The sequence below is a fragment of the Zeus faber genome, assembly GCF_960531495.2.
Source record: "Zeus faber genome assembly, chromosome: 17".
NCBI classification, from domain to species: Eukaryota; Metazoa; Chordata; class Actinopteri; order Zeiformes; family Zeidae; genus Zeus; species Zeus faber.
This window is the reverse complement of record NC_137204.1, coordinates 9090079-9104714: the sequence shown is the minus strand read 5'-3', so window position 1 is coordinate 9104714 and position 14636 is coordinate 9090079. Positions and strand designations below refer to the sequence as shown.

At 43.1% G+C, this 14636-nt stretch overlaps 1 protein-coding gene across 1 annotated transcript in view; it reads left to right on the top strand.

Moving 5' to 3' along the window:
• The window catches only part of adamts6 (ADAM metallopeptidase with thrombospondin type 1 motif, 6), a gene marked incomplete at its 3' end in the record, with an annotated part of 52225 nt that overhangs the window by 24781 nt on the left and 12808 nt on the right, over window positions 1–14636 (top strand). Inside the window, exons 10-16 of the mRNA XM_080018346.1 lie at window positions 1183–1324; window positions 6749–6856; window positions 8946–9091; window positions 10153–10216; window positions 10985–11087; window positions 12180–12313; window positions 14399–14522. Coding sequence (XP_079874472.1) covers window positions 1183–1324; window positions 6749–6856; window positions 8946–9091; window positions 10153–10216; window positions 10985–11087; window positions 12180–12313; window positions 14399–14522 — 821 coding nt within the window. The remainder of the gene's footprint in view (window positions 1–1182; window positions 1325–6748; window positions 6857–8945; window positions 9092–10152; window positions 10217–10984; window positions 11088–12179; window positions 12314–14398; window positions 14523–14636) is intronic.

The window sequence follows — 14636 nt, the reverse complement described above, 5'->3', positions numbered from 1 at the left end:
TAATGGACTCACACAACTTTTAGCAAGAGGCAACTGAAATTGAATAGCGCTGGATTTCTGCTTCACTATGTGCTTTTCCATATTTTGTTGTTTCTCAGATGACAAAACCTATTTAAATGAGTTGAGATTCTGTCTTAATTCTAATGAATGCTAATAACCATGAATATTAAGATGTTAAATATGCATGGACAGTATTTTAAACACTTGCAAAATATAAGGTCATAAAAAAGTCCCAAAAATCCTGACAATTTGCAAATGTCTTTCTTGTTTTACCGTTTTTGTGGTAGGAAACTGTGCACAATTGCTTTGTATCCATCTTTGTTAGTAATAATAATAATAAGGCTATATGACTTTGACTGAAGAGTTTTTCCTCACAAGTGGGTAAAAGAAGCATCAAACTTTGCCCTTCTCCAAGAGGAGTGGCGCTCCTATACACTACTGCACAGTCAATCCATGGGCCTAGTGTCCACCGTCAGACACCTGGGAGGAGAGGCATCCTCACAAACAGAGACGCAGACAGTTAAATAAACTCCAAATAAACATCTCACCCCAGGATAAATAAACAGACCAACAACAGGCGCCCTGTTCCCTTTCATGGCTACCAGTGAGTATTTTTTTAAATTTTTCAGTCATGTGGAACATTGCTTACCAGAATACAGAATTGCTGTTTTTTTTTAATGTTCTTTTTGAATATACATATATCTATCTGACAAAGCAGACTAAACATCCGCCTATAGCCCCCTTCCCCTCTCCTGCTATGTCATTTTATTGGCTCCTCCATGCGCGCTGGTGTTACATACAGTATAGTGGAGTGCAGCGCCATATAATCACAGGGGACTCGGTTCCCTGGGTTATTCTTTCTGCTCGCTTTCACCTCCTCGCTATTGTTTTGATTCTGTTTATGTCTTCCACAGTCTCCTCACTTTGAAAACTCTGTTTAGCGCAAGCTGTGATATGCAATGCAGTGAGGGAGCTGGAGTAAATCCGAACAAAACAACAGAGTTTTTCCAAAAACAGTGGCTTTTGTTGTTGTTGTTGTTGTTGTTGTTGTTGTTGTTGTTGTTGTTGTTGTTGTTGTTGCTGTTGTTCTTTCTTGGCACTTTGATTCTGCTATTCAGCCAAGTGGAGAAAAGGTTGCCCTGTTCAAGAAACAATCCTATTGTAGGTTTGTCTTTTTGACAGCTCAGGTCGGGGGACGTGTCTGGACAATGAACCTCTGAAACGAGACTTCCTGTACCCAACAGTGGCCCCGGGGCAGGTGTACGATGCAGATGAGCAGTGTCGCTTTCAGTATGGATCCTCCTCACGCCAGTGCAAATACGGGGTAAGAAAACAGCATCTATCATGCTGCTCTTCTGCTTACCTGTTCAATTCTCATTGGCCCACAGTATCCACCCCCCTCCTCCCATACCCCCCCCCCCCCCCCCCATAATGTTTTTCCAAATGCAGCAGATCAACGAAAACTAGTTTAAATGGCTTGAGATTTTACATTTTGAGAGTGGGATGGAAATGTTAAAGGCAAAGCTTGTAGGCCTCTTAATCCGAGTACTCAGCTTAAATTTGTCAGGGAAAGTAGAAGCAGTTTGTGAACCAGAAGTAGAAACAGCATCTGCCATCAACTTGCTGCTGCCCCCCGTGGGTAGAGTTCATTGAACATAGGAATAACTACCTCATGGATGGACACGATGGACGAGGGGTGGTGTCGTAAGCATGAGTAGAGGGTGTAAAGGGGTTAAAACTGTAGTGAGATGAGGGGTCATCCAAGTGTATTCAGGTGAGCAGCCAAGAAAATGCCTAATTTAAGTGATTACTGATGCAAACTTGGCTGGATTTGCCAAATGCGTTTTGGAAAAAAATAAGAGCAACAGACAACCAATTGAGCCATTTAAGGAATGTAGTCTGGTTATTTACTGTGAGAGTAAACTCAACAGACCATCAAAGTATTTCACAGAAAGGCGGTGGTCAATTGAACTATGGATGTTCCGGGAGTATGGAAGTTAGAAAAGCAGGAGAGGAAAGATATTAATTCTTCACGGGGTAGGATATTCTTACAAAACTAGCAGTGACTAGAAGGCTGCAAGAATGGAATAGGAGCAAGGGGACGTAAGAAGGAGGTGATGTACAGCTGATGCTGTGGGGAATAATCCTGCAGTGGAGTGGGAGGGTCACCGCCCTGAAGAAAGGGGTTCATGTTGGTTGCACTGAATGAACCTGCTTAGTTAACTCTCTGTGCCATGGATTGTGGACCACTATTCCCATGCTCATGCTGTTGTGCTGTGGATGTGATGTGTTGAAAATGAATTAACAAGAGGAAAGAAATCAGCCCTCAAAAAAACACAAGAACCAAGATGGTAACTCACAGCAAAGAGTTGTCTGCCCTCTGTTCCAAGTCTGCCTGGAGAGTGGGCAGATAAGCCGAGGGCTAATTTTGTGGATTTACAGGTGTGAAGGAGAGGGCACAGTTTTGGATCTGACTGCCATTAGTAAAGGATAAATGGAGAGCTAGACAAAGTCATTTTGATGAGCTAGAGAGCTTGGTGCCTCCAGTAGACCTGGAAGGGATCTAGATTATCTAGTCATCTTCAGGAGACCTGGAAGGGATCTAGATAATCTAGGTGTCTCCGACAGACCTGGAAAGGATCTAGATGATCTAGTCGTCTTCAGGAGACCTGGAAGGGATCTAGATGGTCTAGGTGTCTCTGGTAGACCTGGAACAGAACTGGGAGATCTAAAGTAGATGCCTCCAGTAAACTTGGAGGGATCGAGACGATCTTGGTGTCTCCGGTAGACCTGGAAGGATCTATGTGATCTAGGTGTCTCCGGTAGACCTGGAAGGCATCTAGATGATCTAGAAGTCACTAGGAGGCCTGGAAGAGATCTAGACGATCTAGGTGTCTCGTTTGACCTGGAAGAGAACTAGGTGATCTAACTAGGTGTCCCCAGTAGTTCTTGAAAGGTTCTAGATGATGTAGGTTGTCCCCAAGAGACCTGGAAGAGGATATACTGTAGATGTCATGGTTTAGGATGGCTGACTTTGAGGAGAGCTTGTTGAGCTCTCCTCAAAGAGCGCTCCTTGTACAAACTGAAGTGTTACCAGTTGCCAGTAATATTTTCATTGATATCAAATGAAGATCTGATGTCCAATTGTAGGTTTTGAAATGTAACAAAGAATTCATTGATTTTCTTCATGCTTTACTTATTCTGCTTTGTTACTTACAAGTCAGTTCCCTATCATTTAGATGTTATGCATTTTTATGAAATTTAGGATTCTATAACAATTGAACTACCAGTGCTTGAAGTGGAAAAAAATAGGTGTCGGTACTCCCCTTATTCACATGTTGCACTCTGACTCAATAAAATATGATATATTTTACTATATGTCCACTTGAGAGGGCAGAACAGAGTATTGGCAGCTCGTGAGAAGTGCTGGTACTCAAGAAAAAGTCACAGTGAGAACCAGCCCACTTGGAGCATGGATAACAACCCCTTTTATAGGCTTAAAAAAAAACCCTAAAGTGCATATAGCGACACTCAGACGAAACACAAAAAAAAAGCACAGCCCGCAATGAAAAAGAAAGATTGAAAGACGCCTCAAAGAGTTAATCAACAAAATTTGCTCACATCAAAGATTTACATCGGTTGAGCTCATCGAGCTATTTCATTTCAATGAAAGAAATATTTGACAGCGGATTATAACAGGCCTCAAAATTACGCCCTGTTATTTTGACCCATAAGCTCATAATTGTGGTTTTAGATCAGCATGAAAGACACCCATTTATGAGTGGATGGAATTCCAGTCTCCACACAACTTTGACAGATCTAGATTGCAGTTTTTCATCTGGGTGTATTCTAAAGGATCAAATCGATTCCATTCAACCATCTGTTAAAGTCTGTCTGTCTGTCTTATACATTATGACTCCTCATAGGAGAGATGTGACCACAAAAATGGATAAAAGATTATATAAATTAAAGAGTTTTTCTTTGAGGCTACAGCCTAGTCAGCAAAATGTACTTTTTGAACTTCCTCACATTCATGTTAATTTATTTTATTTTAAGCAAATGCTGTATGATATCTGTCTCAAAGTTCATATTGAAAAGCATTTTACATGGCCAGACTATGAAATGACAATTGCAAAGTTAGTTTCCTTTAACAGATGGTGTGAAATATAATAAAAATGTAAAATACAGCTAAATTATAAGCCATCCAAATTTGTCTCAACTATTCTTAGGGGTAATTTCACACAGCCAAATACAGTAAGTGTGGATATGTTACTAGAGCCCATTTCCCACATGGAATCCGTAACATTGCTGAATAAAAAAATATCCAGCAAAGGCAGTAGGTAGTCATTCCCACATCGGCCTACTTTACGGAGAAGTCCCGTATGGAGTCTGTTCCCACATTAGATGACTGTTATGGCACAGTACGTAGTGGGTTATGGTAGTACGTAATATTCAGTGTGGATGGGATTGTTTGGACAATCTGTTGGTCAGGGACGTATAATCTGAATCAGTTTTTTTCCTGGCTCTCAGAGACCAGCGCTTTGCTACCCGTCTCCCTGCCCCTCCTTCCTCTTCCCTAACCCTAAACAAATGTTATTAAATCAGTGTGATCATTTTCAGCCTGTCCTACACTCTCTGCCTCCGGAGAAGGAAAATTCTCCACCCGTTCTACCTCTCCCTGTCCGTTCGTTCCCTCTCTGGCTCCGCGCACAGCCGACGGGCAAGCCAAGCGCTTGTGCCCAATGTCCCCGCACCGCACCTCTAACTCTAAAAGACACGTCTGGGGTCTGAGAGGCATTCTAAGAAGAATAAAATTTAAGAATATAAAGACCTGTCTCTGTATAGACGGACGTGTTTCGGTTTGTCGTCTTTGCAGGCGTGCGCCACGGTTCGGATCGGACTCGCCATTTTTCCAAATGTTTTTTTTTTTCTTCCCGAAAACAAGTAACTTTTGAAATATTTGTACAAAATAAATATTTGTAAAAACCCACTATTTGTGCTTCATTTGGATTCGGCTCCACCCCTACTTTCTGGCAAAGTTACTGCTTCACTTCACACACACCTCCATTCACAGCTCTAATGGCATTTTCGCCGGGAATTATACTAAGTTGAGAGCTGAGAAATTACGGAACGACCTTTACTGAACATCGATACCGGCTCCTTTTTTCGACATGACACCCATATGGAACATTGCCAGTAGATTTTGGGCTTTCTGTGCAAGTGGGAAAGGGCCGTAGTTGAAATGATTACAGTCTCCAGTCCCCATGGTTAAAACATCCATATGTAAAATAGTCCTCTGAGACATGTCCAATCTGACCACAACTGGGACGGATCGCTGAATTGAGTCACGACGGTTCTAGGAGGCATTTGGAGATAAGACGAGAAAAGTCCTGGAACTTTGGGGAAATCACACAATGACATATTAAAAACAAGAATCAGGGTGGGTCTGGGGTTAGGAAGTAGTTTGTTTAGCTTTGAGAAAGCTCAACTCCTCTATAAACTCCATATAGAAACTGAGAAGCAAAGTGAAAGATGGCTGTGTTAGCAGGACCCTCCTAAAGTAGCCCCCTGGCCTTCTTATCACCGGCTTGTTCTTCCTCAGCATAAATCCATCGGCTCCGCAGCCATGTTGGTTAAGGCCTGGGTCGCTGACCTTTTAGCGTGGCTGAGATTGTGAATGGAAGCGGCAGGGAGGGGGGCTTATTGAAACCAGCTGGCCGAACCAGAAGGGGAGTCGCTGCAACCAGAGAGTGGCAGTTTGCTGCTTTATTTAATCTGGAAGGGCTCTGGGAGCTGCGGGGCCGTGGCATATTTACTGACCCGGGGGTCAGGATCTATGCGTGCAATCATAAGTCTTTTTCATGGGCCTACGCTTCTCCTTACACACAGCTGTCCTGTAAAAGGCTTTGAAGTCGAGATGGAGAAGTGACCTAGTTGGAGTTAACGGGAAATCCAATGCAAGGTTGCATTCACTCTGATGATTTTATTTATTTGGGCTGTTTGGGCTATTTTGCCATTGATCTCTTTCGATCATACGTCATAAGTCTCGGCCCCTCTTTCTGCCTCTCTGTTAGTGTACGACTCTATCCCCCGCTCTCTCTCTCTGTCTTACACACCCACACACAGACGTTGTCGTTGTCGTTTTGCAGTGGAGACAGATCCTCCTCATGTTCCACACTCACCAGCAAGGGACAGAAGATGGAGATATTACTAACACTAAGTATTTGTCATGCGTGGGGTCGTCCTCTCTGACCCTTAAGGGCCAAGTTGCTCACTGTTGATTTCCCCGAAGAGGCCGGGTGTGATGTCTTGAACTTTATGTCATGGTCCCCTGTGGTCCTGAGGGGAACGTGAGCGCACGTTAGTCACACTGTTGATCCAGCTGACTCTTTGCTTTTTCGTAAGAAAACATTAGCATCACCGGATGACCCTGCGTCGATTGCTCAAGACGTGCTGTGATCAAAAGCACATGGGCTGTAGAAGTAAATCTCACTTTAAGTCGCCCATGCTGACTCATTGGCTCCTTTCTTTCTGTTATTTGTTGATAAGAAGTGAGTGCAGATACAATAGTGGTAATGACGACTCTACGATGTAGCGCAGCGGCTCCTTTCATTACCATCAGGATAGAAATGTATATCAATGGGGGGAGGGACTTCCAGAAAAACTATTGATAACTTAATCATTCTGATCCTGACCCCAATGAAGCCCAAGTCTATTCTGATCAACTTGCTTTTGCCTTCTTTCCTAGGAAGTGTGTAGAGAGCTCTGGTGCCTTAGCAAAAGCAACCGCTGTGTCACCAACAGTATTCCAGCGGCTGAAGGGACTCTTTGCCAAACTGGCAGCATTGAGAAAGGGGTAAGTTGCCTCATTGCCGTCTTGGGAATCACCAACCCAATCACCCGGGGTCCGGTATCCGGGAGCTTTGACCCAATGACCCTTTTTCTCTCGCTGGGGCTTTCTGCATCATCTTCCGAGTCGGAGGAGGGGGCACCGTTCCCAGTATTCACTCATGCAACGGGGTGTGCGCACGCATGCTTGCACATAACACTCGTACACAAATATATAAGCACACACACATGCGCGCCAGGCTTTATGTCATCGCTCCCTCACTGTCGATGCCGGCCAGGTTAGGGGAGACAGTTTTAACATGGATTACGGCGGCCATTGTAGCGGGATGGTCCGAGGTTTCAAAGGGAAGAATAGGAAAGTGTCACAAGCTGTCACCCGCTATTACCGTTAGGTCAGTGGAGCCTTTCATGACGGGGGCCCACCGAGGGGGTCCTGGACAACACGGGAGGCCCCAGGTTGAGCCGGGGGGGCTTTGGAGCAGCTTTGGGAAGAGCCGGCGGCATGCCCCGTCTGCCCCCTCGCCACAGATGGCTTCAAAGGAATATGAATGTCAGCCATTTCTCACCAAGCATGTAATGGAGGGAGGCCCCGCCAACAGTAGTGGGGAGAGGGAGGCAGGGACAAGATAGAAGGCGGGAGGGGTGAGGGTGAGGGTGGGGGTGGGGGTGGGCGGGATTTGCGATGATCGCACAGTGGAGAGGATACAGAGAGAAGGCAGAGGACCGTAGAAACCGTAGAGACAAGAAAAATGTGAAGTACTTTCAATGTTATTCCACACTCCCAAAACACAATAATAAATAAGCTTTGATCTAATAGGATAAGGGCTGAAGACGGGTAGCCTGATATTTTGGTGGGGAAAAGAAGTTGTGTGATATTTTGATATTTCGCTAAGACACAAATGCCTGCATTACCGATGCCCCATTATCCTGGTCTGCGGATTTGTCGATGACTTTTCTTTCTCCCGTGGCCCTTTTCGCTCAGCTCCTTTCCTCGCTCTCCTCTCAGCGTCGTTGCTAATCTTGTTTGGACACCATCATGGAACACGACACGTGGGCAGTGATGGGTCAAATGTAGCCAGCAACTTGGCCGTGCTGCTCTCCGGGGATCTTAACCCACTGACACAGTTGGAAAGACAAAAGGATGGTCTCTAATCCTGTGCTCCCCACAGCCCTTAATGTGCCACTTCTATACACGCAATTTTCAGATAAATAAGGAAAGAAGGATGCATTGGATTGCATATGTTTTATTTACCTCAACATATTAAAATGTTAACACAGTGCAAATTTGTGACATATACAATGCCAAAGGGCTTTAGATCCCTCTAGTAGGAATGAGGAAGTATCCTATCCTATTAAGCAAGTTTAGGCACAGGTTATGTTGGGTGGGTTCGTTCCCTAGGTTCGATTCCCAAGTGTGGGAAATACATTGTTTTTATACAAAGTCATTTTGTTTACATATTATCTCAGAGATGGTCGAGTTTAGGCATAAGGCTAGAGATGGTTATTTTTACACACTGACGCACGCACCGATGACATCAGAGGGCAATGATTGGTTCATAAGAATCTCATTCCAAGAACAACACTAGTGATTCAGAAGCACTTTGTATTGTACTTATCAAAATCATGTTTTGTGCGAGGGGCAAAGTAAATTTAGATATATATATATATATATATATAAATTATTATTATTATTATTATTATTATTATTGTTGTTATTATTATTATTATTATTATTATTATTATTATTAATAATAATAATAATAATAATAATAATAATAATAATAATAATAATAATAACACAAAATAAATATAAATACAATTAATATTATATTATAAAGTATGTAATCATATAGTGACAATATTATAGAAAAAAATATAAATCTATCTTCTTCTAAAAAGTGACAATATTATGGCGCCAATAAGTATGTGTTTTTGGTGTGTGTGTGTGTTCTGGTATGGTATGTAATCTAGGACAGTGACATTTGTGTAGGAATTTGTTACATGCATTACCTGTGGGGGAGGGTGAAAAGTCTTGTGAAGTCTCTGAAATGACCATGATTGAAATGTCCGTTCTCTCTTTCCATGTTTCTGCATAGTGGTGCTATCAGGGGGAGTGCGTTGTGTTTGGTACCTGGCCCCAGAGTGTGAACGGAGGCTGGGGACCCTGGTCGACATGGGGCGAGTGCAGCAGGACCTGTGGGGGCGGAGTCTCCTCCTCCATGAGGCACTGTGACAGCCCAGCGTAAGTAGGCAAAGTAAGCCACAGCAAGCGTAACACACACATCCAGGTTTTGCCTCCAGGTGTGTGTGTGTGTGTGTGTGTGTGTGTGTGTGTGTGTGTGTGTGTGTGTGTGTGTGTGTGTGTGTGTGTGTGTGTGTGTGTGTGTGTGTGTGTGTGTGTGTGTGTGCGTGTGTGTAAGTGTGCATGCGTGCGTGCTTTTGTGTTTTTATTCAGTTAGTGTAATAGTCAACTAGTGTCAGAGGGTAAACATGTTAGTTTCAAAATGTTCTAAAGACTCTAATGTAATGTTACTGATAATGTTATGTTTACTGTTGAGCTAAACCCACTTTCATGTATACAGTATATAGTTCATGTGTATAAAGTGTATCTGTCAATTATGAATAAATATACATATTTATTCATCCTGGACAGTATATCTATCTATATTTATATTTTATACCCAGCCAAACACTAGCCACAATAAGGTCCCAGATTTCACTTTTTAACTGAATTTATCCTGTGCATAAAATCACATTTTATATATTCTGTATATTTATATATATTTGGCTATTTAGTTTTTTTATTTAGCTGTTTTGCAGTATTTAGCCTTTTTTATTATTATTAATAAAAAAAAAATATTATTATTATTTTTTTAAATTATTATTAATTTGAAAATCCTTCCAATTTGGTTTTTTTGCGTCAGATTCCTCATATATGAAAATGTGCTCGGACCAATAAACGGATCCCGATTCAAAAGGTGGGAGGGTGAAGAGAGGAAAGAAGCATAGAAAGAGAGAAAGGAGGATTACGGGGGTGGGGAGGAGGCTGTTCCAGGGCTTGTTTTGGTATAGACAGAGAGCTAGGGGAAGGGAAGCGAGGGGTGGGGTTAGAAAAAAAAAGGGTATAGAAGAGAGAGAGGGAGGGAGGGAGGGAGGAGAAGACAGATTGTAGACTCAGGATGATGTTAGAAAGTCACAGTGTACCTGGGGCGATTTCAATAAAGAAGTGATGACGCTGTCAAAAGTCCACCACCTCCTTTTTTTTCACTTGCTAACGTCCGCATCTCTTGTTCTCTCTCTTAGTCCTTCTGGAGGAGGAAAGTACTGTCTGGGAGAACGAAAGCGCTACAGATCCTGTAACACCGACGTGAGTCCCATCCCACCCCCACCTCCTCTGCCCCTTGACTGTCGTCTCTTATTTGTGAAATGCATTTGTGTGTAAAAAACGCCCGAAACCTAAACTGTCCGCTGTGGACCAAGGCCGTGGCTCTGGTATGTCGCGATTGTTGCCGTCGAGCAGCAGATGCAGCGGGTCTGCCTGGAGAAGGTTCTGCGAAACGTTCTGACCTTAGATGGATTTGGCCTGTCACGGCATAGCTGGTTATCCTTCTCCCCCCCCCCCCCCCCCGACTCATCGTTCCTAGAACTTTGCCTTCGCAGTAAATTTTGTTTTAGTCTGGGCTTTACTACGCGGACAGCACTAAGTATCACAGCGCACCGCAGCCTGTCTCGCAAGGGTCTTTTGGCGAGAAGGATGGAGAGAAGGATGATTCGGCGTTCTCTGTGATAAATAAAGACGTGCTTGTCCATGCATTGTCATGGAATTTCGTTTGAGACAGTGCATCGCCGTCATGGTGTGAAAACCCATGTATGGTCCTCAAAAAAAAAAAAAATCGGACCTCAACTTCCCAACGCTGCTCTTTGGGTTCTTCTGCTGGGGTATTGAAGTTCTACAGTTTTACATTGTTGACCTGTTTTCACACACAAATTGACCGTGACATTAAGAAAGCGGCCATGTAATTTGGACCGTGAAATGTTTACAAAATAAAAAGGTATTTTTTCATTACTGATTGTAGCAGTAACTGTAAGCATCTTATCCTATTAAAAAAGCAAATCTCCGGGTTTTCTGCCGCAGACATGCCCCGCGGGATCCCGGGATTTCCGGGAGAAGCAGTGCGCCGATTTTGACAGCATGCCCTTTCGGGGGAAGTTCTACAACTGGAAGCCCTACACTGGAGGTGGGTGGAGCTACGCGCCGATCGCCCGATATCTCATTCCAAGGCCCGCGGCACTTTGATCCTCTCCAAGCCCTATCTTTTCCTTATCAGCCACTGTCTGGGGTCTGACCTGTGTCTGCCCAGCTTTGACACTTTAGTCACTTTGATGAAAAGAGAATTCCTAAAGTGCTGAGCAGAGCCTGCTGCACAAACTCCAGGGTCCTCTGGGCCATTTTGTACCCTTATTTATATAGAATGAGAGTGCTCTGACAATTATTGTGCCCTTTGGAGCACTGATGCACACATTTAAGTATTTTTAGTATTTTTAAAACTTATAGAGCTTATTGTGCGTAATCACCGGGTGTCATGACATTTAACTTCATATATGTATATGTATGTGACATATAATCTCTTGAATTTTGAATCTTGATGCACACTGTTTCTTCCTTTCGTTGCTTTTCCTTTGGTAATATATGTTCCCAGAACGTGGAATTATTTACACATTCTGTTTAATATTAATTCTATTTGACATTTAATTGAAATAATATACAAATGCTGCAAAAACTAAACAAAACTAGAACATGCAAGCACATCTCCAAAGTTGTTTAGAGAGAGTGGAACTAGAGTTTGAACTTTGAACATTTCTTTCTCGGTACCTAACACACATGGAGCAACAGAAGATTGGAACACTACCAGCACTTCTCTAGATATTTTCTATTACGAATAAATTCTAAATTAAATCCTATAATAAAACGTATACCCTAGCACAGGCCTATTCAACGGGTGGAAAAGGCTTTTCCCTTTAGCAGCCAATCAGAGTGGCACAGAAACATTACCAGAAAGCAAGAAAACACCCCCTCCATTGAACACCATCATCGGCGCACTGCAAATGCGCCCAGGCCAGGAAACACGATTTAAAATATAGCGGAAATTTGACACAATAGGAAGAAAATGTTTTGCGATTTCACACTGGCAAAATTGACCAGACTCTTACAATGACTTTGTCGCCTCCAAATCAGACCTTTTCCATTTTTATCTTTTGTACTTTTGTAGTTTATCAGTGGCGCTAGATGTTACGAGCCAAAGTAAAGATTCTTGCACGTTTACGACCAGGTGGAGTGAAGCCGTGCGCTTTGAACTGCCTGGCGGAGGGTTACAACTTCTACACAGAGCGCTCTCCTGCCGTCATCGATGGAACGCGCTGCCAGGCCGACTCCCTGGACATCTGCATCAATGGAGAGTGCAAGGTGAGGGCTTCTGGCATTTTTAGAAATAAAATCTTTAATTGTCATGCAACACACCACAACACATGCGTATACACGCACACACATGCACATGCTTTGGGTGGTGGCCAGTGAAATGAAGCCTCTGCATTTGACCCATCCTGGCTTGTCCTTCCTTCGGGGGCACAGCCAGGAGCAGTGGGCAGCATACGTGGACGCGCCCGGGGACCTGGTAACAAGTGTCCATCGCTGGTCAGACGATGATGTGTGCATGTTTTTGGTGGGGGTCCTTACTGATGGTAGGGGGAGGAAACCCCATGTGAGCACGGGGAGAACATGCAAACTCCACACAGAAAGGCTCCTATTTGGGAGATAACCCGCCGGAGCATGGTGCCAATAGCACCCCAGGCGGGAATCGAACCCAGGACCTTCTTGCTGTGAGGCAGCAGTGCAATGCACTGCCAGTGTAGTGCAAATAGAGAACATTTTGAGAAGACCATTGTTGATGGTATACTTTCTCATATGGACACCGTTTGTCGAGTTTTGTTTCAAACGAGATGTCATTGAGCTTGATAGTTACGTTCCCATTCATGCATTGTGCAGCATTTCATTTTTTATTTTTACATTACAGAGCTTATTGTTATTACTTACTTAGGGTTAGGGTTAGGGTTGGGTTTGTGTGGGAAGGTACTGTGATTTTCCCTCATGTTATAATTCATTATTTGGTTTGTTGAACAACAACAAAATGGCTTTCATTAAAAAAAAAATTAATAAAAAAAAAAAGGTCAATTTAATTGAACTAATTTATGTTTAAGTTAACCAAGCTGCCAAAACATCAATCAAATTGGCCATGGATGTGAGTCATGGACATTTTCTCTGTATTTCTGATTTTTTATTTTTGTAATGTAATGTATTTCTTATTTTCCAACAGACCATTTATTGCTTGGCACAGACATTACCAACGCAACACAAAAAAATGCATTATTCTCTAATATTTCTAAAACAATCAAGGTTTGGCCTTGCAGTTGATTGTTAATGGTGATTGATATCTTATCACACTCACCAGCCATGACCAGGATTGTGTTTTGACTCGAATAAAACAGAAAATTCACATGCCCAAAGTACAATTTATTGTTTAGTTCAAACAAACATTTGAAATAGCAGATAAAATAACAAGGCACAATAAGTTGCTTTAATAGAAGCTGGCACGATTTTGCTTTTGTTCCACAAAGATAATAGTAGATTGATTACATTCAATGTGTGTGTGTGTGTGATAGTTTCTATAGATGAGGAGATAGAGAAGATAGAGAAGAATTTACCCTGCCACAACTGTTTAAAATATGTTTCCCCGTTGAAGAGATTGTGAAGCAGCCAAGTGTTCTGTGTGTACTCGCAATCTTTAAGTCCCGTATAACAATGCCCTAAAGATCACAATGTCTTATATCCGCAGCATTACTCAAATTCAAATTGTGAAAAGGCCCGTTTTGATAAGCCTCATTATAATGATCGTTCTAAGTTCTGAAGTGCTACCGCGCTGAGCTGAGTCACGTCTCAATAAACATGTTTTTTTTTTTTTTATATATCGCCCCTTTTCCACAGTCAGACCGAGCGGTTCTCAGCGCGGTTCTCAGATTGAGTGGAGTTTTCCGACCAAAGGAGTATATTACCTGTTTTATTTCTAATCCGAGTCCAAGCAGGCAGCAAAGCAGGTAGGGCAGGGGGGGTTGGCTGCTTAAATAGGACGGCCTGTAAGGACGTGGAAGCGCGTGGCGCCGTCAAGTTGTCTGACAAAAGTAGCCCTGCAAGATACGAATCATGTGACCGGACCTGACCTCTCTGACCTCACCGCCATAATTTGATAAACTTGCGGAACAGTGTGTTTGGGAGTAGTTTCCGAAACACTGAAATTGCTGCCTTGAGAGATAAGAAGGAAAAAGAGAGGGAGACAACATGAACAGGGAAATTGTAAATATTAGGAGGAGAACCTAAGAGAGATCTTACTGGGGGTCGTTCAATGAGTAAATGAGTGAATTTGTCTTATCCAAACAATGTGGGGAAGGAAGAAATGATAACAGACACCTCCATTAAGCCAGACTGTTCTATCATCAGCACGTGGGCTGTGACAACATCCTGGGATCGGACGCGAAGGAAGACCGATGTCGCGTGTGCGGAGGAGACGGGAGCACCTGCGAAGGCACCGAGGGACTGTTCAACGACTCCCTCCCCAGAGGAGGTAAAGAACAAACATGCCACACTCCAACATTAAACATGAACACAATGGCACCTCTTGTTGTTTTAGGGGGGGGGGGGTTTGGATGGGTTTGAATTCAGTCGGTGTGAATGGAAG